At 39.3% G+C, this 27820-nt stretch overlaps 1 protein-coding gene across 4 annotated transcripts in view; it reads right to left on the reverse strand.

Annotated features, from left to right (window-relative positions):
• Positions 1 to 1108: 1108 nt before the first annotated feature.
• LOC6045345 (sentrin-specific protease 1) overlaps positions 1109 to 27820 on the reverse strand; it is a 33397-nt gene continuing 6685 nt past the window's right edge. For all 4 annotated transcript variants that reach the window (XM_038260102.1, XM_038260097.1, XM_038260089.1 and 1 more), the window contains exons 4-7: positions 3269 to 4109; positions 3043 to 3195; positions 2708 to 2903; positions 1109 to 2643 (exon numbers count right to left, since the gene is read on the reverse strand). In XM_038260102.1, coding sequence (XP_038116030.1) covers positions 2026 to 2643; positions 2708 to 2903; positions 3043 to 3195; positions 3269 to 4109 — 1808 coding nt within the window. In that variant the 3' untranslated portion in view covers positions 1109 to 2025. The remainder of the gene's footprint in view (positions 2644 to 2707; positions 2904 to 3042; positions 3196 to 3268; positions 4110 to 27820) is intronic.

The raw sequence follows: 27820 nt of genomic DNA on the forward strand, positions 1-27820 counted from the left end.
GACGTAATCGCTCCTTTTCAAAACATGTAGAACCGATATCAAACATGCCCCAACATCATAGAACCGGCTGCAGCACCGAGTGTAGTTTTTTCACGTCTCCGTTTTTGATAATTTTGATTACATCCGGAGCACCGCGGCTAGAGAGGGTGTCCGCTCTCCATCATCAAGAAGAAGAAAACGCCAACTTTGCAGCCGCTTTGGGCGTTCGAGTAACGGCAGGAGAACATTCCGTTCTTGTAGCCGGCAGCAATTCAATTTCAATGTTTTGTTTTGGTTTGTCTTTTGGTGCTATTCTGCAGACATGTTGACATCTACGCATACACACATACACATGCCCTACTGTCATTTAGGAAGGGGAGATTTTAGGAATCGTCTGTAGATGTCGCTAGTGAGCATTCAAAATTCAAATTTGAACTAGTCCCACGTTTTGATCTAAAATTTGTTCGAACTTTCATGTCTGTTTGTCTGTGGGCAAAGCATGTGAATATACACAGAAAAAAATAATGTAAATTTGGAAGCTGTAATTTTGGAAGGTTGAATATTACCACTTTTATGATGCAATTTTACCTCAATTTAGACTGAAAAAGTGACATTACATCAGAAAAGTGGTAAAATTACACATTTCCAGAGGTAAAATTACACCTTTTTTCTGACATAAAAGATGTACCCCTTCCCAGATGTAATATTACCATGAATTTTTTTCTGTGTATCGTGTTGATTTTTTGAGACACTCACGTGAAATAACACTTGAGATTACTAGGTATGTTGGATTCTTTCAGATACGTCAAAATATTCAGAATAAAAAAGAAACAGTTTGTTGCTTTTCATTTTAGATATTTTATTTCATTATCAATTAGTTCCTGCCAATGCACTCGGCAGCTGTTTCAAACACATGCGTACCACTGCTGCAAGACGTACCATGTTCAATAATGCTGAACACAAGATTGAATCTGTAACTTGCGAATACCTTCTATTGTTTCTTCTTTCGTTTTTTGCTTACTTTGCTTAGGGTAAGGGAGAGTCTTGCTTTCTAAAATCACAATTGATAATCTTGTGTGAATAATAAGAACGTTTTTGACATAGGACTATGTCTTTACTTACTATATTGGGGGCCATTTCAGAAATTCGATCCAAAGCATCAAAAGCGTGCGAAAAAAAAAAATCATATTTCAAACGCTTGTATCTTTTTCCCCTATCGATTAATCCAAAAGATTCAACCAACAGTCGAAAGGGGAAGACTTAAGCTATAGTTTTATTACATAATAAGTTTGACTAAACATAGATAAAGCGCTTAAACCTTGCAATCAAAATGAGTAATGTTTTCAGTACAAATCGAGCAGATGACCAATTAAAGCGAGTGTATGCATTCGCGCCCCTTTTGTCCCATTCTCCGGATCTGCCGTTATTTAAGCAGCAAATTTCGCAAACGCCAGTCATTTTGGAACAAGCACTCGAACCGTGCACGTCGTGCTGGCGCGGGGCACGGAGCAGCAGCAGCCAACAGAAGAGGACCAACAAAACCAGAAAGAAGGATCCCCCAGCAGCAGAAGGAGGAAATTTGCACTTTGCCAAGCGGAACGGTGGAAGTCGCCATGATGTGGCGGATCTCATGAAAAATTAACGGCCCAAATGGCCATTTCGGCAGTAATGTTCCCCCGGGGCCCGAAGGACATACAAAACATATCTGAATAATCTGATTCTCCATTTCACTAACAATCGAAAAACATCAGCAATCCCATTAAAATTGTTTTGTCTTACGTCGGTTATGTCTCTGACAAACCATCTTGTACTTTTTTTCTACAGAAAAAAATCTTTGCTTGAGAACTGTGTCGGGATACAGCACCATTTTCGGAGAGCTTTCTTGAAAACGAACAAAATAATGGGGTTGATGGTTTCTTGTTTGTTTATAATCATCATGTAGATTAAGCTTAGTGTAAACTATTTCGCAGTAGTTTGATTTCGGAGCGACTTGTATTTGTTTCGACTTTCGTATCAAACTGAATATCGAGATTTTCCTTCTTTACCTTAAGTCAGCAATCGTCCCTGGGAAATTTCGTAAATCATTTTCTGGCGGAAATACGGCATGTGCTGTTGGCAAAACCCGATTTCACGGCCTCGGGCTTCGTGCTCGGCAAACATACAGCTGAACACCCCACAATCGCTGCCGTTCATTTGCCGCGGACATTCGTGCATGTTTTGCTTCTGGAAGTCGCTAGTGTCGAACGGTTTCTTCCGCTTGTCCAGCGATTCGTCCCGCAGGTACTGCTCGAGCGCATTCAGTACCGGATTGTTGGGCGTGCCCATCGAGTCGTAGTAGCGTATCGCTTTGTTTTTAAGGTCGATGATGGCCATACACCAGTGAACACGGCCAACGTGCACTGGCACCGGGATGATGTCGTACGTGAAAATGTCCACCTTGCGGGTCCACCGTTTGAGACCCGAGTGGCCCGCCGACAGTAGCTTCGGGATGAAGAACGTGTTCATGGCGTACACGCGGGGCACTCCGTCATCCGCCCGTTGCTCGCTACGTTCCATCAATAAATTCATATAAAAGTTTATGACCTCGTCGTTTAGCCAGTTATCGCCGATCAACGTGGCCAGATCGTTACGAGTGATGCTGATGTTGAACTTGCTCATGACAACCTGAGGGAAAATAAGTTCATGCGTTAGAAACCCCACGCTCGCAATAAAATCGCCATTGACTCACATCCGTTCGTGGTCCGCCGTAAAGGGCGCGCTTGATTACGCCCTGATGCTCCTCGGTCAGCTCCGGGTAAGCTTCTTCCTCCTCTTCGCTTTCCTCTTCGTCAAGCACGATCGTGTCGAACTTGAGCATAAAGTCGCCCAGCTTGCGTTCGAACGAACCCTCATACTGTTGGGTGTTTCGCTGCAACTCTTTTAAACTGAAATCGGGATGGAAACGTTTACTTGATTGTTGTAGCCGGTGCCGAACGTCGATTCTGTTCCGACAGTGTAAGAGGGAAAGAGAATGGGGGGGTCGCCTTGAGAAAGGGGCGAGCGATTCTGGTTATCTCAACTTACTTTTCCCGTTCTTGCTCGATGAGGCTCTTCCGATGGTCGGAGGTTTTGCTGTACTTGCGCTGAACATTTTCCACTACGTCCTCGGAGAATTTACTGTTCGTTTCGAGCTTTTCCCGTAACGTGTTGACTGGATCGATGGGCGGCGTTGCCAGACTGTAACCGAGACATGTGTTGTATTTGATATCAAATAAATGGTTTTGAAAAATAAAAAGCAATATGTTCTTACACCGTCTCATCCTGCTGTCCCGCTGCTACGTCGTACTGCGACAGATCGACGGTGGTGAACAGGCTTGTGCGCTTCTTCCGACCCTCGGCATCGCTCTCCTCTAGCGAAAGGTCGATCACCGGGATGGACCGTCGAATCAGCGATCCAGCACGCGACGACGACTGTTGCTGATGGTGGCTAACATTCAATGCCGTCGACGAGGACAGGTTGAACTCGTCGTGGTGAGCGGAGAGAAGAGAGTCCTTTCGGGAAGCCGCCCCCGCTGCGGTAGGCTCATCCGGCGAGTATAGATTTGGCAATAATCGCTTCAGCAGGGCACGGTACTTGTTCACCTCGTCCTGGTTGTAGTTTTGGGCAATAATTGAGTTGCGTTTCGTTGACTGCGGCTGCTGCTGCTGTTTGGACTTGAATATAAACGGCTTTTTAAAAGTGTCCTGCGATGATCGGTCAGAGTGTCCTGCGTTCCCGTTGACAACCAGCTGCGACCGAATGGGAAAGAGTGACGGAACCGGAGTTGAAAAGGTTTTAAGTTTGGCCAACGGCGGAGGACACCGCAGTGGCTGTACGTTGCTCTTCTGTCCCTGGTCCTTAGCGGACGATGTCCGGCTGCCAATCTGGTGGTTGATCCAGTCCAAATCATCGTCATCGTCGGAGAACTCAATGTCGGCAAACTCGAGCCTGGTCTTACCGGCAGTAACACCGCCAAAGTACGCACTCTGCCGTTGCTGCTGCTGGCCGGCACCACCACTGCTGCTGGATGATTCCGCCGCCATTGGTTTACGTATGTACGAGTGCGAATACTTTAACCTATCGTCACCGGCTCCGGGCTTGGAATGCAAATCTGGGAGATAGAAAGCGTATGTTTAAATTATTAATCTAAAAATTTGCAAAAAAATGTCCTCGTGCTTATAAATGGCCCCTAAGTGCATCTCCAGCGCGGGTAGCAAACATCGAAGCAAATCAAATTTGCTCTCAGTTCTTCGAGATTTCACTTTGCTACCCGTTATTCTGCTGGTTTGCTACTGCGGCAAATGGAATGATGCACGGAAAACTGAATCTTGCACGGAAAAATTAAATTGTTTTTATGTGTAAAAAATCAAAAATTTAAAAAAATAAAATTAAAAAAATATGAAAGAAAATTAAAAAAACAAAAAAATTATAAAATTGAAAAAAATTAAAGAGATTTAAAAAATTAAAAAAATATAAAACTTGATTTTTTAAAAATTAAAGAAAATAAAAAATTAAAAAATTAAAAAAATAAAAAAATAAAAAAATTAAAAATAATAAAAAAATAAAAAATTAAAAAAATAAAAAATTTAAAAAAATAAAAAAATTAAAAATAAAAAAATTAAAAAACTTGAAAAATTCGAAAAAATTGAAAAATTTAAAAAAATTTTAAAAAAATTTATTTTTTTTTTAAAATAAAAAAAAATTTAAAAATTTTTAAAAAAATAAAAAAAATAAAAATATTAAAAAAAATCAAAAAAAAACTTAAAATAATAAAAGAAATAAAAAAAATAAAAAAAAATTTTAGATTAAAAAAAGTTAAAAAAAAATTACAAAAATTTAAAAATTTAAAAAAAATTTGAAAAAAAAAACAAAAAATAAAAAAAAATACAAAAATAAAAAAAAATTAAAGAAAATGAGAAAAAAAATAAAAATTTAGAAAAATTTCAAAAAAAAAAATTAAAAATAGGGGAAATATACCCATTTTAATCACACTAAGCCGTATAACCAATTCTCATCATTTTTGCCGTTTTCCGCTATTAAATCAACATTTTCAGATGTATCAACAATGTAGAGTTGCCTGCTCACTTTTATTTGAGCTATTTATTAGGGGAGAGGGTAATATGCACCCCCTAAGGGAAAACTGTGATTCCTCAACCATTACAGCATTACTGTGAAAGAATTTTGTTCGATGTTCTTAAACAACTATTATTCTTCGTTATCCATGTGAAAAAAGTCTTAAAAAACTTCAAAATTGTTCGAAAATATCAAATTTCTAAAAAAAAATTGATTAATTTCAAACCACCATGCGGGGCAATGTGCACCACAACACTGGGGCAAAATGCACTACAACAACAGGGCAAAATGCACCACAACATGGGGCAAAATGCACCGGGTAAAAGTAGTTTTCACTAGTCCACGCTTTTGCAGAAATTTTAATTAAAAATGGATTTTTGATGTTTTTGGACTCATCTATCCACAGAATAGTGAAGATTATGGCAAAACTATATACCTCAACAATTACAATAACAATAAATGCTTTTATATTGTCCAAAATTATGATGAAAGTTCAATGAAAATTAAGATGAAAACATTTTAAAGGTTTGCAAATATCTTAAGCTGTTTTTATACTACGATGCTGAAATTTTTCCAGCATGGTTTAGCAATTGTTCAGCTTCCAATTTCTATGAGTTTTTCCCCGGAAAATTCTTCCAAATACCGAGAAAAGCAGGGGGTGCATTTTGCCCCGGGGGTGCATATTACCCCCTCTCCCCCTACTTTGAAACAGTCAAAAACCATTTTAATCACACTAAGCCGTATAACCAATTCTCATCATTTTTGCCGTTTTCCGCTATTAAATCAACATTTTCAGATGTATCAACAATGTAGAGTTGCCTGCTCACTTTTATTTGAGCTATTTATTAGGGGGAGAGGGGGTAATATGCACCCCCTAAGGGAAAACTGTGATTCCTCAACCATTACAGCATTACTGTGAAAGAATTTTGTTCGATGTTCTTAAACAACTATTATTCTTCGTTATCCATGTGAAAAAAGTCTTAAAAAACTTCAAAATTGTTCGAAAATATCAAATTTCTAAAAAAAAATTGATTAATTTCAAACCACCATGCGGGGCAATGTGCACCACAACACTGGGGCAAAATGCACTACAACAACAGGGCAAAATGCACCACAACATGGGGCAAAATGCACCGGGTAAAAGTAGTTTTCACTAGTCCACGCTTTTTGCAGAAATTTTAATTAAAAATGGATTTTTTGATGTTTTTGGACTCATCTATCCACAGAATAGTGAAGATTATGGCAAAAACTATATACCTCAACAATTACAATAACAATAAATGCTTTTTATATTGTCCAAAAATTATGATGAAAGTTCAATGAAAATTAAGATGAAAACATTTTAAAGGTTTGCAAATATCTTAAGCTGTTTTTATACTACGATGCTGAAATTTTTCCAGCATGGTTTAGCAATTGTTCAGCTTCCAATTTCTATGAGTTTTTCCCCGGAAAATTCTTCCAAATACCGAGAAAAGCAGGGGGGTGCATTTTGCCCCGGGGGTGCATATTACCCCCTCTCCCCCTACTTTGAAACAGTCAAAAACACTTTATTTAAACTGTAATTCATGATCAAAGTGCTGATAGGCCGATAATAGAAATAGGCTGAGAAAGGGTATAGTTCCCCTACTTTAAAAGATTGAAAAAAATTGAAATTTTTGAATTTTTGAATTTTTAAATTTTGGGATTTTGGAATTTTTGAACTTCTAAACTTTTGAATTTTGAAATCTTGGAATTTTTGAATTTTAGAATTTCTGAATTTTAGAATTTTACAATTTTAAAGTTTTAGAATTTTAGAATTTTTGAATTATTTTTTAAATTTTTGAATTTTTAAATTTTTGAATTTTGGAATTTTGGAATTTTTTAAATTTTGATTTTTTTGAATTTTTGAATCATACACAAGAGCAGACATACAAATATCTCCGAAACACGCATTCAAAACTTTGCCCCCGCCCAGTCACGAAATATTCTAGCAGAGCTGGTTCTGCCAGAATCCTGCTAGAACGGTGGAACATTTCTGCTAGAATGCTGTAAGAATATCCAGCTCTGTGAGAACTCTGCTAGAATCCTGCTAGAACGTCGTGACTGGGCGGCTTGCCGGTACTTGTCGGGTATCAGAAAATGAGTACCCGACAGGTACCGACACATATTTTTCTTCTACAGATGAACCTGAGATCAAATTTGATACCTGCTATGCCACGCGCGGTGGGAGACTCGGGGGCAAACTCGAGGGCAAATTTGGTGGGAATCAAATCGGGTAGCAAATGGTTTAACTTTCGACATTTTCGAAAAATGAAATTCTTTGAAATTTTCAATAGGATTAAAAAGTTTAATAAACTTTTAGCATTTCTAGGCATGAATCAACATATAGGGGAAATTCTCGTATCTTTGGCAGGTTAAGCTCTCGCTCCTAACTCCATCCAATTTGCTGACATTCACTATTTAAACAACTAATTTTGCAAAACATTTGGTAGCAACTTGCTTGCTCACTTCTTATTGAGCTATTTATCACTCGATTTCAGTTGAAAACGCTTTTATTTAGCTTTAATTGCATGTCAAAGTTCTGACCTGCCAACATTAGAGGCACGCTGGAATTAGATGCTGTTCCCCTAATTATTGATTTTGAAGGTAAACGAGAGCAAAAATGATAAAACCCATATTTGCCCCCGCGGTGGGCTTGTTTCGGTGGCAAATTTGCTACCCTAGCGGTGGGGATGACGGAGTTTTTTCAAGGTGGCAAATTTGATCTCGGTATTCATGATCCGGGTGCAAATTTGATTTGCACCCCAGCGCTGGAGATGCCCTAAGTGCATCTCCATTGCGGGTAGCAAAGATCGAAGCAAATCAAATTTGCACCCGACGTCAACCCCACCGCGGTGCCTGTCGCGGTAGCAAATTTGCTCTCAGTTCTTCGGGATTTCACTTTGCTACCCGCTATTCTGCTGGTTTGCTACTGCGGCAAATGGAATGATGCACGGAAAACTGAATCATGCACGAAAGAAAAATTTAAATTGTTTTTTATGCATAAAAAAAATACAAAATAACAAAACAATAAAAAATTGAAATTATAACAAAAATACTGCCCATGTTTGCATAAATGTCCCATATGCAAAAACAGCAAGCTGAGAAAAACGCATTTGAAGTTTGTCCCATACATAAGGCTACGTATTAAATTTTCGCGAAAAAGCTGGGTTTCCTCCTAATATCTAGAACAAAGTACTGGATGTTATAGGCTCTTTCGAAAGAGCACACAATTTTGAACCAAACTGCATAAATAACTCGAAATCGATGAAAATGCATATGGGACATTTATGCGATCAGGGGCAGAATACAAATTTGAAGAAAATTAAAAAAAAATAAATAGTTATTTCTAAGTATGATGAAAACTTGTAGTTGCTCTGAAGACGGGAGAGCTCGGAAGGCAAAAGGGAAAGCTAATCTAGTAGGTTTTGGCGGTCGAAAGATAGGTTCTCGAAACGTACTATGTTTGTAGTCAAAGGTCGTGACGTACACTCTGTCAGCTAAAACAGTAGGGTGCGATCTCGGGCAATGCCGAAGTAGTCACTTAGTAGAGACCCAGTTCAGATAGATGCAAGTAAAACTATATGTGCACCGAAAGAAAGTTGCCAGTACCAGATGCGTAGCTAATACTGTTACAGGCCTATAAGCTACTTATCAACAATAGAAATCTGAAGAACGGAGTTACCTGAAGGCTATTTTATATCTGCTATGAAAAATCAGCTCGTTTTTATTTGCATAACTGAATCAAATGTTCAATCAAAATTATCTTAGCGATAACTCGTCCAGCTCACACCATTGTAGGGGTAAGAGGTGGGACCATCATCATCATCATCATAAAAAAAAATAAAAAATTGAAAAAGTTTCAAAAGATTTAAAACAATTTAAAAGAATAAAAAATAAAAAAAAATATGAAAAAAAATAAAAAAAAATTAAAAAAACAAAAAAAAAATAAAAAAAACAAAAAAATAAAAATAAAAAAAAATTACAAAATTAAAAAAAAAAATTAAAAATAAACAATATTTATAAAAATTAAAAAAAAACAGAAAAAAAATTAAAAATTGATAAAATAAAAAAAAAAAATAAAAAAAATGATTTTTTTTTAAATTAATAAACATTTTAACATTCCAACGCCCAAGGCTCCAAAAAAGTTGGAACGGTAACTTCAACTAAATGGTTCTCGGGCATAACTCAACCAATCAAGATGATTCTTCTTTCCAGTGATTTGTTAGGATGTCTAGATGATTCTAGAACTTTGCAGAACTTAATTTGATCAAATCTGTAACTTTTGCGATCAAAAACATCGTTCCAACTTTTTTCGCGTGTAAAAAAAAATTCGCCAAAAATTCCGCGGAGGCAGTCTTTTTAAAAAAGGTGGAACGATGTTTTCGGTCGCAGAAATTACAGATTTGTTCAAATTATGTTCTGCAACATTTTAGGATCATCTAGACATTCTTACAAATCACTGGAAACAAGAACGGTCCCGATTGGTTGAGTAATGTCCGAGAACCAGCGAGTTGAAGTTACCGTTCCACCTTTTTTCGGAGGCTTGGGCGTCCGTGTAAGTTTGACATGCGTTGGGTGTTCCAGTGTTAAAAAAATTAAAAACATTAAAAAAAATTAAAATAGATTTTAAAAAATTAAACAAAAGAAAAAAAATTAAAAAATTAAAAACACATCAAAAAAATAAAACATTTTAAAATTTAAAAAAAATAACTTATTTAAAGAAATTAAAAAAAATACAAAAACAAAAAAATTGAAAAATATTTAAAAAAAATGGAAAAATAAAAAACATAAAAAAATTTACGATTTCATTAAAATATCTGAGATCCAGCCTTTTTTGTATTTTTGAAATTATAAATTTTTGAATTTTCGAAGTTTTAAATTTTTGAGTTTTAAATTTTGAATTTTTAATTTTGGAATTTTAAAATTTTTGAATTTTGGGACCATCCATAAACCGCGTGGACACTTTAGGGGGTATGGCGGTTGTCCACGTTCCATACAAAAAGATTTTTGTATGGGCAATTGTCCACGAGGGGGTTCGAGATCACCAATGGTTTATGGATGGTCCCTTTTGAATTTTGGAATTTTTGATTTTTAATTTTGGAATTTTGAATAGTTGATTTTTGAATTTTTGAATTTTGAAATTTTGAAATTTTGAATTTTTAAATTTTGGATTTTTGATTTTTTTGAATTTTTGAATCACACACAAGTGCAGACATACAAAAATCTCCGAAACACGCATTCAAAACTTTGCCCCGGCTTGCCGATACTTGTCGGGTATCAGAAAATGAGTACCCGACAGGTACCGACACATTTTTGACAAAGAACTTTGTCCTAAGGTTTCTATACGTGGTGTCAATCCAAAATTTTCGCGAAGCGAAAACGTTACGTGACGAATTCCCCTCTCGGCAAATTTCCCCTCTTTTTGGTGCACGCTGGTTGGATGAACAAACGTTTCCCAATCAGTCAATCGAGAGACGTGAGATTGATGTATCTAAAATCACCCCACTCTACCTCATAATTTTCGGATCGTCGACGAGGCAACAAAACGGGGCTCAGTCGGTCCCGAAAATTCATTCTATTGCTGGACGTCGACGAGAACACATCAGAAGCAAATGGCCTGGTGGCCCAGTAGCAGACGGCCTGGAGGTCCGGGAGCAGATGGCTTGGAGGCAAGGACCAGCTAAGACATGCCAGTCGCGGGAGTCGATCATTGGAACTGGCCACCACCTGGACTGGAGTGGCCGGAGGCCCCGCGGATGTTCCGATGGGGGGACATTTGCCGAACCGTAAGAGTTGGGACAATATGGGTATCAAACTTCATGGTTTTGATACTGGACATGAAATTTGACATTTCGGCAGTAGTGGCCACAATCTGGAGTGGCCGGAGGCCCCGCGGATGTTCCGATGGGGGGACATTTGCCGAACCGTAAGAGTTGGGACAATATGGGTATCAAACTTCATGGTTTTAGATACTGGACATGAAATTTGACATTTCGGCAGTAGTGGCCACAATCTGGAGTGGCCGGAGGCCCCGCGGATGTTCCGATGGGGGGACATTTGCCGAACCGTAAGAGTTGGGACAATATGGGTATCAAACTTCATGGTTTTTGATACTGGACATGAAATTTGACATTTCGGCAGTAGTGGCCACAATCTGGAGTGGCCGGAGGCCCCGCGGATGTTCCGATGGGGGGACATTTGCCGAACCGTAAGAGTTGGGGCAATATGGGTATCAAACTTTATGGTTTTGATACTGGACATGAAATTTGACATTTCGGCAGTAGTGGCCACAATCTGGAGTGGCCGGAGGCCCCGCGGATGTTCCGATGGGGGGACATTTGCCGAACCGTAAGAGTTGGGACAATATGGGTATCAAACTTCATGGTTTTGATACTGGACATGAAATTTGACATTTCGGCAGTAGTGGCCACAATCTGGAGTGGCCGGAGGCCCGCGGATGTTCCGATGGGGAACATTTGCCGAACCGTAAGAGTTGGGGCAATATGGGTATCAAACTTTATGGTTTTGATACTGGACATGAAATTTGACATTTCGGCAGTAGTGGCCACAATCTGGAGTGGCCGGAGGCCCCGCGGATGTTCCGATGGGGGGACATTTGCCGAACCGTAAGAGTTGGGGCAATATGGGTATCAAACTTTATGGTTTTGATACTGGACATGAAATTTGACATTTCGGCAGTAGTGGCCACAATCTGGAGTGGCCGGAGGCCCCGCGGATGTTCCGATGGGGGGACATTTGCCGAACCGTAAGAGTTGGGACAATATGGGTATCAAACTTCATGGTTTTTGATACTGGACATGAAATTTGACATTTCGGCAGTAGTGGCCACAATCTGGAGTGGCCGGAGGCCCCGCGGATGTTCCGATGGGGGAACATTTGCCGAACCGTAAGAGTTGGGGCAATATGGGTATCAAACTTTATGGTTTTGATACTGGACATGAAATTTGACATTTCGGCAGTAGTGGCCACAATCTGGAGTGGCCGGAGGCCCCGCGGATGTTCCGATGGGGGACATTTGCCGAACCGTAAGAGTTGGGGCAATATGGGTATCAAACTTTATGGTTTTGATACTGGACATGAAATTTGACATTTCGGCAGTAGTGGCCACAATCTGGAGTGGCCGGAGGCCCCGCGGATGTTCCGATGGGGGGACATTTGCCGAACCGTAAGAGTTGGGACAATATGGGTATCAAACTTCATGGTTTTTGATACTGGACATGAAATTTGACATTTCGGCAGTAGTGGCCACAATCTGGAGTGGCCGGAGGCCCCGCGGATGTTCCGATGGGGGAACATTTGCCGAACCGTAAGAGTTGGGGCAATATGGGTATCAAACTTTATGGTTTTGATACTGGACATGAAATTTGACATTTCGGCAGTAGTGGCCACAATCTGGAGTGGCCGGAGGCCCCGCGGATGTTCCGATGGGGGGACATTTGCCGAACCGTAAGAGTTGGGGCAATATGGGTATCAAACTTCATGGTTTTTGACACTGGACATGAAATTTGACATTTCGGCAGTAGTGGCCACAATCTGGAATGGCCGGAGGCCCCGCGGATGTTCCGATGGGGGGACATTTGCCGAACCGTAAGAGTTGGGGCAATATGGGTATCAAACTTTATGGTTTTGATACTGGACATGAAATTGACATTTCGGCAGTAGTGGCCACAATCTGGAGTGGCCGGAGGCCCCGCGGATGTTCTGATGAGGGGGGACATTTACCGAACCGTAAGAGATGGGGCAATATGGGTATCAAACTTTATGGTTTTTGATACTGGACATGAAATTTGACATTTCGGCAGTAGTGGCCACAATCCAGCGTGGCCGGAGGCCCCGCGAGGGATCATTTGCCGAACCATAAGAGTTGGAGCAATATGGGTATCAAACTTTATGGTTTTTGATACTGGACATAAAAAGTTGCATTTGGCCATTATCTGAAGTTAAGCAGTTAAAATAAATTGCTTATTAGGCAGGAAGTAATAAATAGATTACTGCGATGCACATTTTTTTGTGCCGCTGTGAAAATCTGTTTCTGGAAATTTAGAATAACTATCTCGTAATCAATTAGAGCCCTGTAAAGGGAAGTTTTTATGTCTGCTGTTCAAATTTCCTTTAATGCCGCCGATTTCTTGCAACAGCCTTGCAAAAACATTCCCGCATCTTGGTAACTTTCGAGTGGTGAAGGAAAGTCAATTGATTTCACTTCGATTTCTATTTCAGCTCCACTCGCAATTTCCGTCCCCTTACATGGTGTCGATCCAAATCCCAAAATAAAATTCCCTGACTTTTCCCTGACCTCTCCAGACCATTAATTTTTTTTTATTTTCTATTTTTTACTAACATATTGTTTGGAGCGTTTTTATGGTTTCATGCATTTTCCTTTTTGAATATTGCAAATTTAAGATATTGAAAAACTTCAATGACTCTTTTATTTTATTTTTTCAACGATGGATTCTGCAAAAATTAAAAAAACTTTTTTTTATTTTGTCAATCATTTTTTCTAATCGAACATCAAAAATGAGCAACCATAAAATTGTCCTTTGTTTTTTTATCTGGTGATGCCATTTTAAATGTTGCCCTTTACCAAAAAATCTAGTTTTTTTTTTTTATTTTGAATGGGTCCTATAAACATATAAAACACAATAGCTTACATGACCTTTAAAAAAAACTCTAGAAATAATTAATAATTACAATTGTTGCAAATTTCAAATTGCTATTAGTTAGTTTCACTTCATATCCTAAAGGAATTTAAAGTTAAAAGTTTTCAAAAAAACAACAATTGAAAATTTGAATTAAAGTAAGAAGTCATGTTTAATTTTAAAATTGTTGTCTTTTGCGGAATTTTCAAACGTATTAGGCCGATGCCATTTTTGATTGTGTTTTTATAAAAAAAAAACTAATGGTTTTGGAGACAAAAACTTGAAAAATATGTAATTTTAAGAAAGATTAAAACAAAACTGAAAAACTAAGAAAAATATACAATTAAATGTTAATTTTTCAATAATATGTTTACGGTTTTAAAAAAGATCTAGGTATTTTTCAACAATGATTGTTTTTAAAGTAAACGGTTTTCTGGATATTTGAAAAAAACATCTTCTTAAACAATTTTACAAAAAAATGTTTTTGCTATACAATTTAAAAAACCGGTTTCTACCTTGACCAGAGCCTAGAGACAATCATTCACACGATCAATACATTTTATAAAAATGAAAACAATACAACCTACAAACTTGGATATTTGGGTGTTTTGGAATAGATTCCAAATTTAAGCTCGATCTGACCGCGGGAACTCCTCCTTGTAACCCCTTGAATGCTGTTTGGGGAAAATATGTGAAATGTAGTTGTACAATCCCTTTGAAATCTCGGATGCTGGAAACAACTTTTCCGAAGAGACCATATTTTATAAATAATTGAACTCTCAAATTCCTTTATTCAGAATTGGTACGGAGGAATCGACAAAAAAAACCACGCCATCCCAAAACCCAATCCGCGCTATATCCGCGTCATTTTAAGAAACATAATTTTGCGACAAACATACAAAAGAAATTCATAATAAATTAAATTTTGTAATCTCAGAATCTTAAAACGCTGAAAATGTATTTTTGCTAAGATAAGGTAAACTAGAGGAAAAAGCCAAAACAAACATTTTGGCAAAACAAAATAAAAAATTTCAACATTTAGAAATTTAGATCTAAAAACTCAATGAAATCTTAATAAAAAAATAATAAAATTTAAAAATTGTGATAAATTCTCGATCTTTTAAATTTAAGATATAGTTCAAACTCGATGATCTTACCAAAGCGTCACTTAGAAATATCGAACAAATTATCCTACATCTTCTTCTCAAAATTTCTCTAACCGAAAAAAAAACTCCAAAAACACTTCAAATTTTATCAGGCTTTCTGCAATCTAAGATGGTAACAAAAATGGCAGCATTCGAGAACCTAGGAATTTAAGAATTTAAGAATTTAGGAATTTAAAAATTTAAGAATTTAAGAATTTTGGAATTTAAAAATTTAAGAATTTAAGAATTTAAGAATTTAAGAATTTAAGAATTTAAGAATTTAAGAATTTAAGAATTTAAGAATTTAAGAATTTAAGAATTTAAGAATTTAAGAATTTAAAATTTAAGAATTTAAGAATTAAGAATTTAAGAATTTAAAATTTAAGAATTTAAGAATTTAAGAATTTAAGAATTTAAGAATTTAAGAATTTAAGAATTCAAGAATTTAAGAATTTAAGAATTTAAGAATTTAAGAATTTAAAATTTAAAATTTAAGAATTTAAGAATTTAAGAATTTAAGAATTTAAGAATTTAAGAATTTAAGAATTTAAGAATTTAAGAATTTAAGAATTTAAGAATTTAAGAATTTAAGAATTTAAGAATTTAAGAATTTAAGAATTTAAAATTTAAGAATTTAAAATTTAAGAATTTAAGAATTTAAGAATTTAAGAATTTAAGAATTTAAGAATTTAAGAATTTAAGAATTTAAAATTTAAGAATTTAAGAATTTAAGAATTTAAGAATTTAAGAATTTAAGAATTTAAGAATTTAAGAATTTAAGAATTTAAGAATTTAAGAATTTAAGAATTTAAGAATTTGGAAATAATATTTTTTTGTTCTCTTGATTGTTTTTATTTTATTTTTAATTATTAAATATTGATATCTTTGATTTTTGTTTTCAGATTTTTTTAATTTTTGATTAAAAAATTTGGAATCTTTTTTTTTTAATGAATTTAGTTTTATTGGGTTTTTTATACCATTTTTCCTAATTTTATTTCCTTATTTCTGAATAATCCAATTTTGAATGTTGGAGCTGTAATTTTTGTATGTTTTGATTTTTATATTTTTCTTCAAGAATGTTCAAATTTGAAGAAAAAAATATTTCTGCTGGTTGAATCCCATCTAAAATTCAAAGGCGGAGAAGCTTCTGTTACGTCCAATCAAGCTCATATTTGAGATAGAAACACAGTACACCCACTGGAACATGCCTGTAGTATCCCTCGTTTACTATAAAAGTAGTGCCAGTAGAAGAAACCTAATTGTCAGTAGGTAGTGATATTTCAGGTACTTACAATAGCTTTTATAGCACAAGGCCTGGAGAGCACGAGCAGATCTCGAGTCGATCTCTTTCCCTGCCGACTGTCGTCGTGTAAAGTCGTAAATTGTAAACCCTTCTTATAATTAATAAAGTTTTAGTTAATAGTAAACGCGTGCATTATTTAGTCCAAGTCCGTACACTTCAACTTGGCGACGAGGATAAACGAAGTGAGTCGTAAGTAAGTTTTGATTATTTTGGTAGTCGCGTGTGCAAAAAGTGATAAAACGTCCGGCAAGTGAACACGTGGTGCGGTGAACATAACCTAGAAACATGCCGCCGAAAGAGGAACCAACAGCTGAAGGTAGCCAAGCCCCGGTCATCCGGACTGGTATGTTTGGACAGATCGAGCAGTTTGTGGTTGGTGAAGACTGGGACGAGTACCAGAACCGTCTGGAGATGTTTTTCATGGTCAATGAAACTTCGGAAGAGTTAAAAGTGCCAGTGATGTTTACGGTTGCCGGTCCAAGTCTGTACACTTTGGCCACAAAGTTGTGTGCTCCCGATAGTCCCCGTAAGAAGACGTACAGTGCGTTGGTTGAACTATTCAAGGCGCACCTAGATACGCCTTCGGGAAGTGTGAACAGCTCGCGTCCCAAACAATCTCGGAGTTCGTGGTTAACCTCAAAGCTAAAGCACAGTCGTGTGAGTTCGGGACTTTCCTGTCCGATGCTCTGCGGGATCAGTTCGTCGTGGGGGTCTACGACGAGAGCCTGCGGAAGAAGCTGCTGACGGAGTTCGGCTTGACCTTCGACAAGGCTTGCAGCATTGCTCGGAGCTACGAGGCCGCCCTGAACCAGAACAAGGAAATGTCGATCCAGTCCGAGGTAAGGTTTGCAAAAGTTCAGAAGGTAAGTGGTCAACAGTCTACGGGCGGAAGGAGAGGCGATGGTCAGGTGAGTAACAGTCGTTGTTTCGGACCATGTTTCCGGTGTGGACGCCATCATAACCCAGCAACGTGTCCAGCGCGTGACTGGAAATGCTACACGTGTGGAAGGAAAGGCCACATCTCTACATACTGCGAAGGTGAGTCTGAGCAATCTGGTTCGGAAACTGATGACCGCCGAAACGAGGATCGCCGCGTTGCAAAGTTGTCAGAAAGCGTGGAAGTACTTCGTCTGAACATGTGCTCGGAAGTAAGTGAGTCGAAGAAGAAGCAATAGTCTTAGTTTCAAAAGAAATTCAAGGTCGAGTCGTCAGTAGTAGTCGTCAAGAGTCGTCAGTAATAGTCGTCAAAGTCAAGTCGTCGTCAAAATGCTAGCAAGAAAAATTAACCAGATCTGGAGTCAAGTGAAACGTTTCATAATGTCGTCAGTCGTCAGTAGTCACTCAAAAAGTTATCCGGAAACTTTGGTGAGTCTTAGTTTGTCGTGCGAGAGATGTAGTATCCCTCGTTTACTATAAAAGTAGTGCCAGTAGAAGAAACCTAATTGTCAGTAGGTAGTGATATTTCAGGTACTTACAATAGCTTTTATAGCACAAGGCCTGGAGAGCACGAGCAGATCTCGAGTCGATCTCTTTCCCTGCCGACTGTCGTCGTGTAAAGTCGTAAATTGTAAACCCTTCTTATAATTAATAAAGTTTTAGTTAATAGTAAACGCGTGCATTATTTAGTCCGAGTCCGTACACTTCAATGCCCAATATTTTTTTTTGTTACATCCAAATGTCTGTATCTTCAGGAAAAGTTTGAAATATGATAAGATTCACAAGATTAAATTTGAATGTATCCAGTATAGAAGAACAATAAATAAGGATAAAAAACATTACTCGAAACCAGCGATGGAATAATCATCATCAAAAGAAAATCATTGGATGTTCATCAAGAGAAAAAAATCTGAAGGGAGCATGCTCTCCTCTCTCGCGTACGAAAGATCGGTAAAAGAAATCGAAAAAAATCATCATCTTGATTAGGGGAAATATGCCCATTTTAAGCCTAATAAGCGGTCGTGTTTGAATGATGCTGGATAATCTGGATTGTTCCTTGAAATTCACTAAAACCAAGTACACCAACGAGTAGAACAACTTTTTGTGAACATTTCTGTTTATTTTCACTTTTATTAAAAGTTATGCTATTCCTTTTACAAGCATTTGAAAAAAAATATTTCAAAAATGTATTCTAATCAGTCGAGTGCATTGGGCCACGCCCATTTTTCTATTTTCAGCTTAGTTTTTTTTTCTTCCAGCGCTCTGTTGGATCTGCTTAGTGCTGCCAAAATTGATGAAATTTTAAGCAAACACTCACGAAAAGTAGCATTTATAGCGAAAGTTTCCTGGCAGCACTTGCTCGCTCTAACAGGTGCTGCACCAGCATGTTGGTGGTGTTGGTGGCCACCCTTTGTTCTTTATTTGCCTTCGCTTCTCGCTTGGTTTTCTTCAGTCTTCGATTGGAATGGGTATTCAAAATTCAAACGTCAGAAGACTTAGCGCGTTTGTTTTTTTGATGGCGCTTGCTAATTATTTCCATGTTTCGGGATTATTTTTCAAGTGAGTGACCAAGTAATGGTCAAAAGAACATGTTGCCGGTAGTTGAAAGCAATTTTATATCTTAAGCGCTTTGAAATCGTTAGCGCAAGTGAAAAGATATTGATGGCGACTTTCGTTAAGCAGTTTACCTCTGATCGTGCGTGTGGATGTGTGTGCCACCAAAATGATGAGAAATGGTCTCGCAAAATAGAAATTATGATCAAAAGTGCATTAAATTTGATCTTTTTGGCCAGTAAATGGCATAAATTTGCGTGCTTACTCGAGGCGGTGCTGTTGTTGGTAAATTTATAGCCTAAATAGCATTTTTGGAGCTTTAATCGAGCATCAAACTCTCCATATGACGAAGATAGGTGTTTGATTAGAAAGGGTATATTTCCCCTATTCGGCGGAACATCGTTTTCACTACTACACTTGCAAGTGTAACGTCACACGTCGATAAATGACCTGTTACATTTTGTAGATGGGCAATGGGTGCTGACAAGGAAATTCACAAAAAATCATCAGCAGATTGATTTTCTTGGAGAATTTAGGAAACGATTTTCTTTTGCGTGATTTGCTTCCTCTCTCTTTCGCGGGTGAAGAAAGTTTGCAAGCGAAATCGATTTTTTTGCGATTATTCCATCCCTGCTCGAAACATTAAAGAAATTAAATATTCAGAGTCAGTATGTTTAAAAATGAGTTGAGTGTAGTCCGTAACAACCCTGTTTTTCCATAAATTTTTGTTTTATATCTTTAATTCTTGAATTTAATTCTTTAATTTTAATTCCATTTCACCATCACTATTTTGCTAACATTTTAGATTACACAAAATTAGACTACTTTGGATCATTTTTAAATCATAGTTCAGTTAAATTTTGAGAAAAACAAAAATTTAGATAACGAAAAGTGAAATTTTGGAAAATTTTCTAACCTTACATTTTTTTTTAGAATTTTAGAATAAGAATTTAAAAAACCAATCAATAAATCAACAATTCGAAAATATCAGAATTTCAAAATTTTAAAAATGTATAATCTTAGGGTTTTAGAATTTTAATTTTTTTTTTAATTTTCAAATGTTCGAATTTTTAACTTTTTATTTTTTAAATCATTCAATTTTTCTGACAAAATTTATGATTTTCTCTATAGTCTCTATATGCTAAGCAAACGATCAATTTTAGAACAAATCTCTGAGGATGGTGGGGCAACTGCCTCATATTGTCCCACCCTGTGTACGCTAGTAATTTGTAATTTTCAGTTGAACGGAAATCCTAATCAAATCCAAATTATTTGATTTTTGAACCTAAACATATTGCAAACAAGCTACGCGCTTTTCATCGTGACCCTTTTCTTGAGCGTTTTTTATATGGAGTTCTGCCTTCCTTCCGGACTGACCAATATAAAAAAATAAATATTATCAATGTTACAATGTTTGGCCTTGAAAACATTCAAATACATCATCAAGGGCGAATTTAAAAAAAAAGGAAATATTATAGTAATATTTTTAAGATCTTCGAAATTCCCTGACCCAGCTTAAAATTCCCTGACTTTCCCTGACTTTTCCAGGTCAAACAAAATTCCCTGACAATTCCAGGTTTTCCCTGACTTTTCCAGAAATCGACACCATGGCCTTAGTTCAATAGGACGGTAATTATAAGGGGAAAATTTGGACCGGACGTTCTAATCGAAAATTTCAACAATCATCTTGCATAGTTCTTTGTCATACTGGTCATGTGTAACCACCTGCACCTTTTTTTGTTCTACAAATGAACTTGAGATCAAATTTGATACCTGATTTGCTACGCGCGGTGGGAGACTCGGGGGCAAACTCGAGAGCAAATTTGGTGAGAATCAAATCGGGTAGCAAATGGTTTAACTTTCGACATTTTCGAAAAATGAAATTCTTTGTAATATTCAATAGGATTGTTTGGGTGGAACCACACCACCGTGTAAGATTTGAGTAAAACCTCTTGAGCGTGCAAAACAACCACAACAAACTGTCAGTTTGCCACCATAAACAATAAAGAAACCAACGTTTAGAGTTCGCCACGCGTTTAATTCCGTTTCCGACCAAAATCCGAACATTTATGGTCCTTCGAGTAACCGGATAGCAGATCCGACCCAACATGGAAGCAGTCACCGCGAAACGGAATGTGCTTTTCGAAAAAGTGAAGCGCGAGCTCGAAACTGCGAAACGCGTCAAGTCGCAGGAGCCCTCACTTTGCGAGGTTAGGAGCGCCTGGAACGGCTCCAGCAGCTGGGTAACAATTTCTTCGACGTCCAGGACGAGATTGAAGACTCAACCCCGAAGGCAACCCTGCAATCACTGATCTCGGTCTTCGACTATCGGAAGGAGTTCGAGGATCGCTACTACGAGGCGAAGTCGATTTACGTCGAACTGGATGAAGGATCCGTTGCGAGCGATGTCACGGACGTTCAGCCGGCGAATAACATCCAATCTGCTCTGGCGGCGCTACTGCAAACACAAAGAGCGCTACTATCGAACCAAGCGGCTCAAGCAGCCCAACTGAACCAGCTTCAGCAGGTCAGCCAACAGGCGGCAGGCCAATCCTATCCTGCACAACCCGACCCTTTCATTGACGTGCGGCTTCCTCCAATCGAGATTCCTAAGTTCAGTGGCGACCGCAAAGCCTGGCGTTCCTTCAAGGATTTCACGTCAGCACCATCCACAGCAAAGAGACGCTGCGGCCGTCGCAGAAACTGAAATACCTGAAGTCGTTCCTCGAAGGCGATGCAAGCACCCACGTAAGTTCGTTCGACATCTCGGACGCCAACTACCCGCTGGCGTGGGAAAAACTCCTCAAACGTTACGACCAGAAGAAGTACACCGTGTTTGCGCTGGTTAAGGAGTTCTTGGACCAGCCAATCGTGTCAGACGCAAACTTCGACGATCTTCAGAAGCTAGTCACTACGTCAGACGAGGTCATTCGACAGCTCGACACCCTTGGCGAGCAGTACCAGACACGAGACTCCTGGCTGATCCAGCTTCTTCTGGAGAAGATTGACAACGAGACACGAGCGCTCTGGGCGCAAAAGGTTGTCAACATGGATAATCCCACGTTCCCGGACTTCGTCAAGTTCCTGGAAGACAGATGCGATGCCCTCGAAACCTGCTCGTCATTCTCCCGGCAATGCACCGTAGATGGAGATGCAGCTAAGAAGAAGATGAGCAAGCAGCCTCTCAAGCCCGCAGAGAAACCCATCCAGAGCTACGTTGTGACCCCACAACACTGCCTCAAGTGTTACAAAGCACACAATCTTTTCCAGTGCTGCGAATTCAAGGCGATCAGCGTCGCCGACCGACTGGAGTTAGTACAGAAATCCAAACTGTGCTTAAACTGCTTGAAGCCATCGCACACGGTGAGATCATGTTCCTCGAAGCGATTCTGCAAAATTGATGGATGCAGGCAGCGGCATCACACACTCCTCTGTCAACACGACGACAGCCCGGTAGCTACCGCAGCACTTCAAAGTCAAAGGCAGTCGACGATTCCGGTCCAGCAACCGGTCACGGAGACTCAACCACCGGAGGATTCGAGTTTGAAGTCTGATGCTACTGGTGATCCACCCGCCAAGACCACGGTTCTTCCTACTGCCCTCATCAAGCTTCGAGGTAAGCATGGCAAATTCCACACGGCCAGAGCAATGATCGACTCGTGCTCCGGTGCATCGCTGATCAGCGAAGTCTGTTTGGCGCGCCTTGGGATCAACCGGAGCAACACTCGATTCCCGGTGACCGGAGTGGCTGGAACGCAAGCTGGAACTACGCGAGGAACGACGCAGTTGGAGATCGCGTCCCGTTTCAACAACGATGTAATTCTGAAGACGCAAGCGCACGTGCTCGAAGTGCTGGCACCCCTACACCGTACCGAAGCGTTAACTTCAAGCAGACGAAACTACTAGAAGGACTTCCGCTGGCCGATCCCGGTTTCAACCAAGCAGGACAAGTAGACGTCATCCTTGGTGTCGAATTATTCTTGCCGATGCTTCAAGCTGGACAGATCGTAGCCGGGGATGGCTTGCCTGTTGCACAGAAGTCGTCGCTCGGCTGGCTTGTGGCTGGCAAGCTCGAAGAAGAATCAATGCTGTAAACTCAACTAACGTCCCCCTTCGTGCAGCTGGATGTCAACGTCGAACCTCAGGGTGGAACTCAAAGTTCCGGAACATTGTCAAAGAATTGAGGCTACTGCCTCAAGGTGGGGAGGATGTTTGGGTGGAACCACACCACCGTGTAAGATTTGAGTAAAACCTCTTGAGCGTGCAAAACAACCACAACAAACTGTCAGTTTGCCACCATAAACAATAAAGAAACCAACGTTTAGAGTTCGCCACGCGTTTAATTCCGTTTCCGACCAAAATCCGAACAAGGATTAAAAAGTTTAATAAACTTTTAGCATTTCTAGGCATGAATCAACATATAATTATTGGTTTTGAAGGTAAACGAGAGCAAAAATCATAAAAAAACTGACTTAATCCACCTATGTGGTTGATGCCTTCCTCACTTTTTACCAAAAATGGGTAATATGAGTGGTTTGGACACACATTTCAGCATTTTTTTAGATCCAGAAAAAAAGAACACAGATATAACTTATGTGGTAATAACTCGAGACAGGTTTGCCAGATCTTCAATGTTTTGGACTCTTTGAAAAGCCCTTTCAATTGCCTAACCAACGATGGGTCGGATGATGGATCCGGACATTGTTTACATGCATTTAAGTGAGATCCGGCTTCAAAAAAGTACATAAATATCACTGAAGTGTTAATAACACGAGACAGGGTTGCCAGATCTTCAATGTTTTTGACTCATTGGAAAGCCCTTTCAATTATCTAACCAACGATGGGTCGGATGATGGATCCGGACATCGTTTACATACATTTAAGTAAGATCCGGCATCCAAAAAAGTACATAAATATCACTTATGTGGTAATAACTCGAGACAGGGTTGCCAGATCTTCAATGTTTTGGACTCATTGGAAAGTCCTTTCAATTATCTAACCAACGATGGGTCGGATGATGGATCCGGACATCGTTTACATACATTTAAGTGATATCCGGATTCAAAAAAGTACATAAATATCACTTATGTGGTAATAACTCGAGACAGGGTTGCCAGATCTTCAATGTTTTGGACTCATTGGAAAGCCCTTTAAATTGCCTAACCTACGATGGGTCGGATGATGGATCCGGACATAGTTTACATACATTTAAGTGATATCCGGATTCAAAAAAGTACATAAATATCACTTATGTGGTAATAACTCGAGGCAGGGTTGCCAGATCTTCAATGTTTTGTACTCATTGGAAAGGCCTTTCAATTATCTAACCAACGATGGGTCGGATGATGGATCAGGACATCGTTTACACACATTTAAGTGAGATCCGGCTTCAAAAAAGTAAATAAATATCACTTATGTGGTAATAACTCGAGACAGGGTAGCCAGATCTTCAATGTTTTGTACTCATTGGAAAGGCCTTTCAATTACCTAACCAACGATGGGACGGATGATGGATCCGGACATCGTTTACATGCATATAATTGAGATCCGGATATTCACGAAAACACATTTTTATACATAACTTTTGTACTACTTATCGAAACTTCAAAAAATTCAATAGCGATGTATGGGACCCTAAACCAAGTCGAATGCAACTGGTTTGGTCAAAATCGGTTCAGCCAGTGCTGAGAAAACTCAGTGAGAATTTTGGTCACATACATACATACACACACATACACACACACACACATACACACACACACATACACACACACACATACACACACACACATACACACACACAGACATTTGTTCAGTTTTCGATTCTGAGTCGATATGTATACATGAAGGTGGGTCTAGGAGCTTCTAATCAAAAGTTCATTTTCAGAGCAGGATTATAGCCTTACCTCAGTGAGGAAGGCAAAAACGTTACTTAATCCACCTTAAGGTGGTTGGTGCCTTCCTCGCATTCATGATGTATTTTAGGTGGTATTTACAAATTAATTTAGGAGTTTTTTTTTAAATTTTTTAAAAGTTGTTTTTAATTTGTTTTTTTTTATCATTGATTTTACTTGAACAGCAATTTTCAATTCTTTTTTTTACCAACTCTTCAAAATAAAGGTGAAAAGTCTCATGAGTTATATATTTCAGTAAAAAGTTCGTGTAAATCTTTGTCGAGACAAAATGATGCAGCAACATAATTAATACAGATTTTGACAAAGGACTTTGTCTTAAAGCTCTATCTGCGGTGTCAATGCAAAATTTTTCGAAAATGTAGCGTTACCGTCGCATGCCCTCGGTGTGACATTCTGTTTCTGTTGCGTGGATGCCGTGCCAACTATTTAAGCTAAAAGTTAGCCTCTGGAGGATTTAGTGTCCATCAGACTTTCATCAAAGACAGACCTTACGTTGGGAATTTTATTGCTCACACACACACGCCCACGTTGAAAGAAACAGGTGGTGCACGAACTTAAGAGGAGGTCCAAGAAGTTATTGACGGTTGCCAGAACGGTCACCGGATTACCGAAATGATTGGGAACGAATTGGTTGAGTATCGGCCACACCCGGAGTGGCCAGTGCCCTGAGGGAAGGTTATCCCGGGAGGACATTTACGGAACCATACAGATTTGGGCAATATGGGTATCAAAATTCATGGTTTTTGAGACTGGTAATGAAAATGGCCATTTTGACACGATTGGCCACACCCGGAGTGGCCATTGCCCTGAGGGAAGGTTCTCCCGAGAGGACATTTACGGAACCATACAGATTTGGGCAATATGGGTATCAAAATTCATGGTTTTTGGTACTGGTAATGAAAATGGCCATTTTGACAGGATTGACCACACCCGGAGTGGCCATTGCCCTGAGGGAAGGTTCTCCCGGGAGGAAATTTACGGAACCATACAGATTTGGGCAATATGGGTATCAAAATTCATGGTTTTTGAGACTGGTAATGAAAATTGCCATTTTGACAGGATTGGCCACACCCGGAGTGGCCATTGCCCTGAGGGAAGGTTCTCCCGGGAGGAAATTTACGGAACCATACAGATTTGGGCAATATGGGTATCAAAATTCATGGTTTTTGAGACTGGTAATGAAAATGGACATTTTGACAGGATTGGCCACACCCGGAGTGGCCATTGCCCTGAGGGAAGGTTCTCCCGAGAGGACATTTACGGAACCATACAGATTTGGGCAATATGGGTATCAAAATTCATGGTTTTTGGTACTGGTAATGAAAATGGCCATTTTGACAGGATTGACCACACCCGGAGTGGCCATTGCCCTGAGGGAAGGTTCTCCCGGGAGGACATTTACGGAACCATACAGATTTGGGCAATATGGGTATCAAAATTCATGGTTTTTGAGACTGGTAATGAAAATTGCCATTTTGACAGGATTGGCCACACCCGGAGTGGCCATTGCCCTGAGGGAAGGTTCTCCCGGGAGGACATTTACGGAACCATACAGATTTGGGCAATATGGGTATCAAAATTCATGGTTTTTGGTACTGGTAATGAAAATGGCCATTTTGACAGGATTGGACACACCCGGAGTGGCCATGGCCCTGAGGGAAGGTTCTCCCGGGAGGACATTTACGGAACCATACAGATTTGGGCAATATGGGTATCAATATTCATGGTTTTTGGTACTGGTAATGAAAATGGCCATTTTGACAGGATTGGACACACCCGGAGTGGCCATTGCCCTGAGGGAAGGTTCTCCCGGAAGGACATTTACGGAACCATACAGATTTGGGCAATATGGGTATCAAAATTCATGGTTTTTGGTACTGGTAATGAAAATGGCCATTTTGACAGGATTGGCCACACCCGGAGTGGCCATTGCCCTGATGGAAGGTTCTCCCGGGAGGAAATTTACGGAACCATACAGATTTGGGCAATATGGGTATCAAAATTCATGGTTTTTGATACTGGTAATGAAAATGGCCATTTTGACAGGATTGGCCACACCTGAAGTGATTGGAACTACTTCAGAACCTTCCCCCAGGGCAATGGCCTCTCTGGGTGTGGCCAATCCTGTCAAAATGGCCATTTTCATTACCAGTATCAAAACCATGAATTTTGATACCCATATTGCCCCAATTTGTATGGTTCGATAAATGTCCCCGGTAGAACCTTCCCAGGGCCATGGCCACTCCGGATGTGGCCAATATCCTACCAATTTGGTCCCAACTCCATTGCCCCAAATCATTCTGGTTTTCGGGTGACCGTTTTAACAATCTTCATTAGAACAGAATTCCTGCCAAGTTGGTGCACAACCTGTGTCTATCATTGTGTGGATGTATGTGTTTGAGCAGAAAAATTACCACCGTGGATCTGTCTTTGACGAAACCTCGATAGGCACTGAAATTGGTCAGAGGCTATCTGTTAACCTATATAGTTTGCATGAAATGTGGCAACAGTGGCGCAACATTCTCTCGTGACTGTTCCAAGAAAGCAGGAGACGAGGCAAAATTTGCGCCATGTTGCCGCATTTCATGCGAACTATATAAGCTAATAGATAGCCTCTGACCAATTTCAGTGCCAACCGAGGTTTCGTCAAAGACGGATCCACGGTGTTAATTTTATTGCTCAAACACACACATCCACACATTGATAGACACAGGTTGTGCACCGACTTGGGAGGAATTCTGTTCTAATGAAGATAGAACGGTCACCCGAAAACCAGAATGATTTGGGGCAATGGTGTTGGGACTAAACTTTTAGGATATTGGCCACACCCGGAGTGGCCATGTCCCTGAAGGAAGGTTCTCCCGGGAGGACATTTACGGGACCATACAAATTGGGGCAATATGGGTGTCAAAATTCATGGTTTTTGATATTGGTAATGAAAATGGACATTTTGGTAGGATCGGCCACACCCGGAGTGGCCATGGCCCTGAGGGAAGGTTCTCCCGGGAGGACATTTACGGAACCATACAAATTGGGGCAATATGGGTATCAAAATTCATGGTTTTTGATACTGGTAATGAAAATGGCTATTTTGACAGGATTGGCCACACCCTGAGTGGCCAGTGCCCTGAGGGAAGGTTCTCCCGGGAGAAAATTTACGGAATCATACAGATTTGTCCAATATGGGTATCAAAATTCATGGTTTTTTAAACTGG

This window comes from Culex quinquefasciatus, chromosome 1 (genome assembly GCF_015732765.1).
Source record: "Culex quinquefasciatus strain JHB chromosome 1, VPISU_Cqui_1.0_pri_paternal, whole genome shotgun sequence".
NCBI lineage: Eukaryota > Metazoa > Arthropoda > Insecta > Diptera > Culicidae > Culex > Culex quinquefasciatus.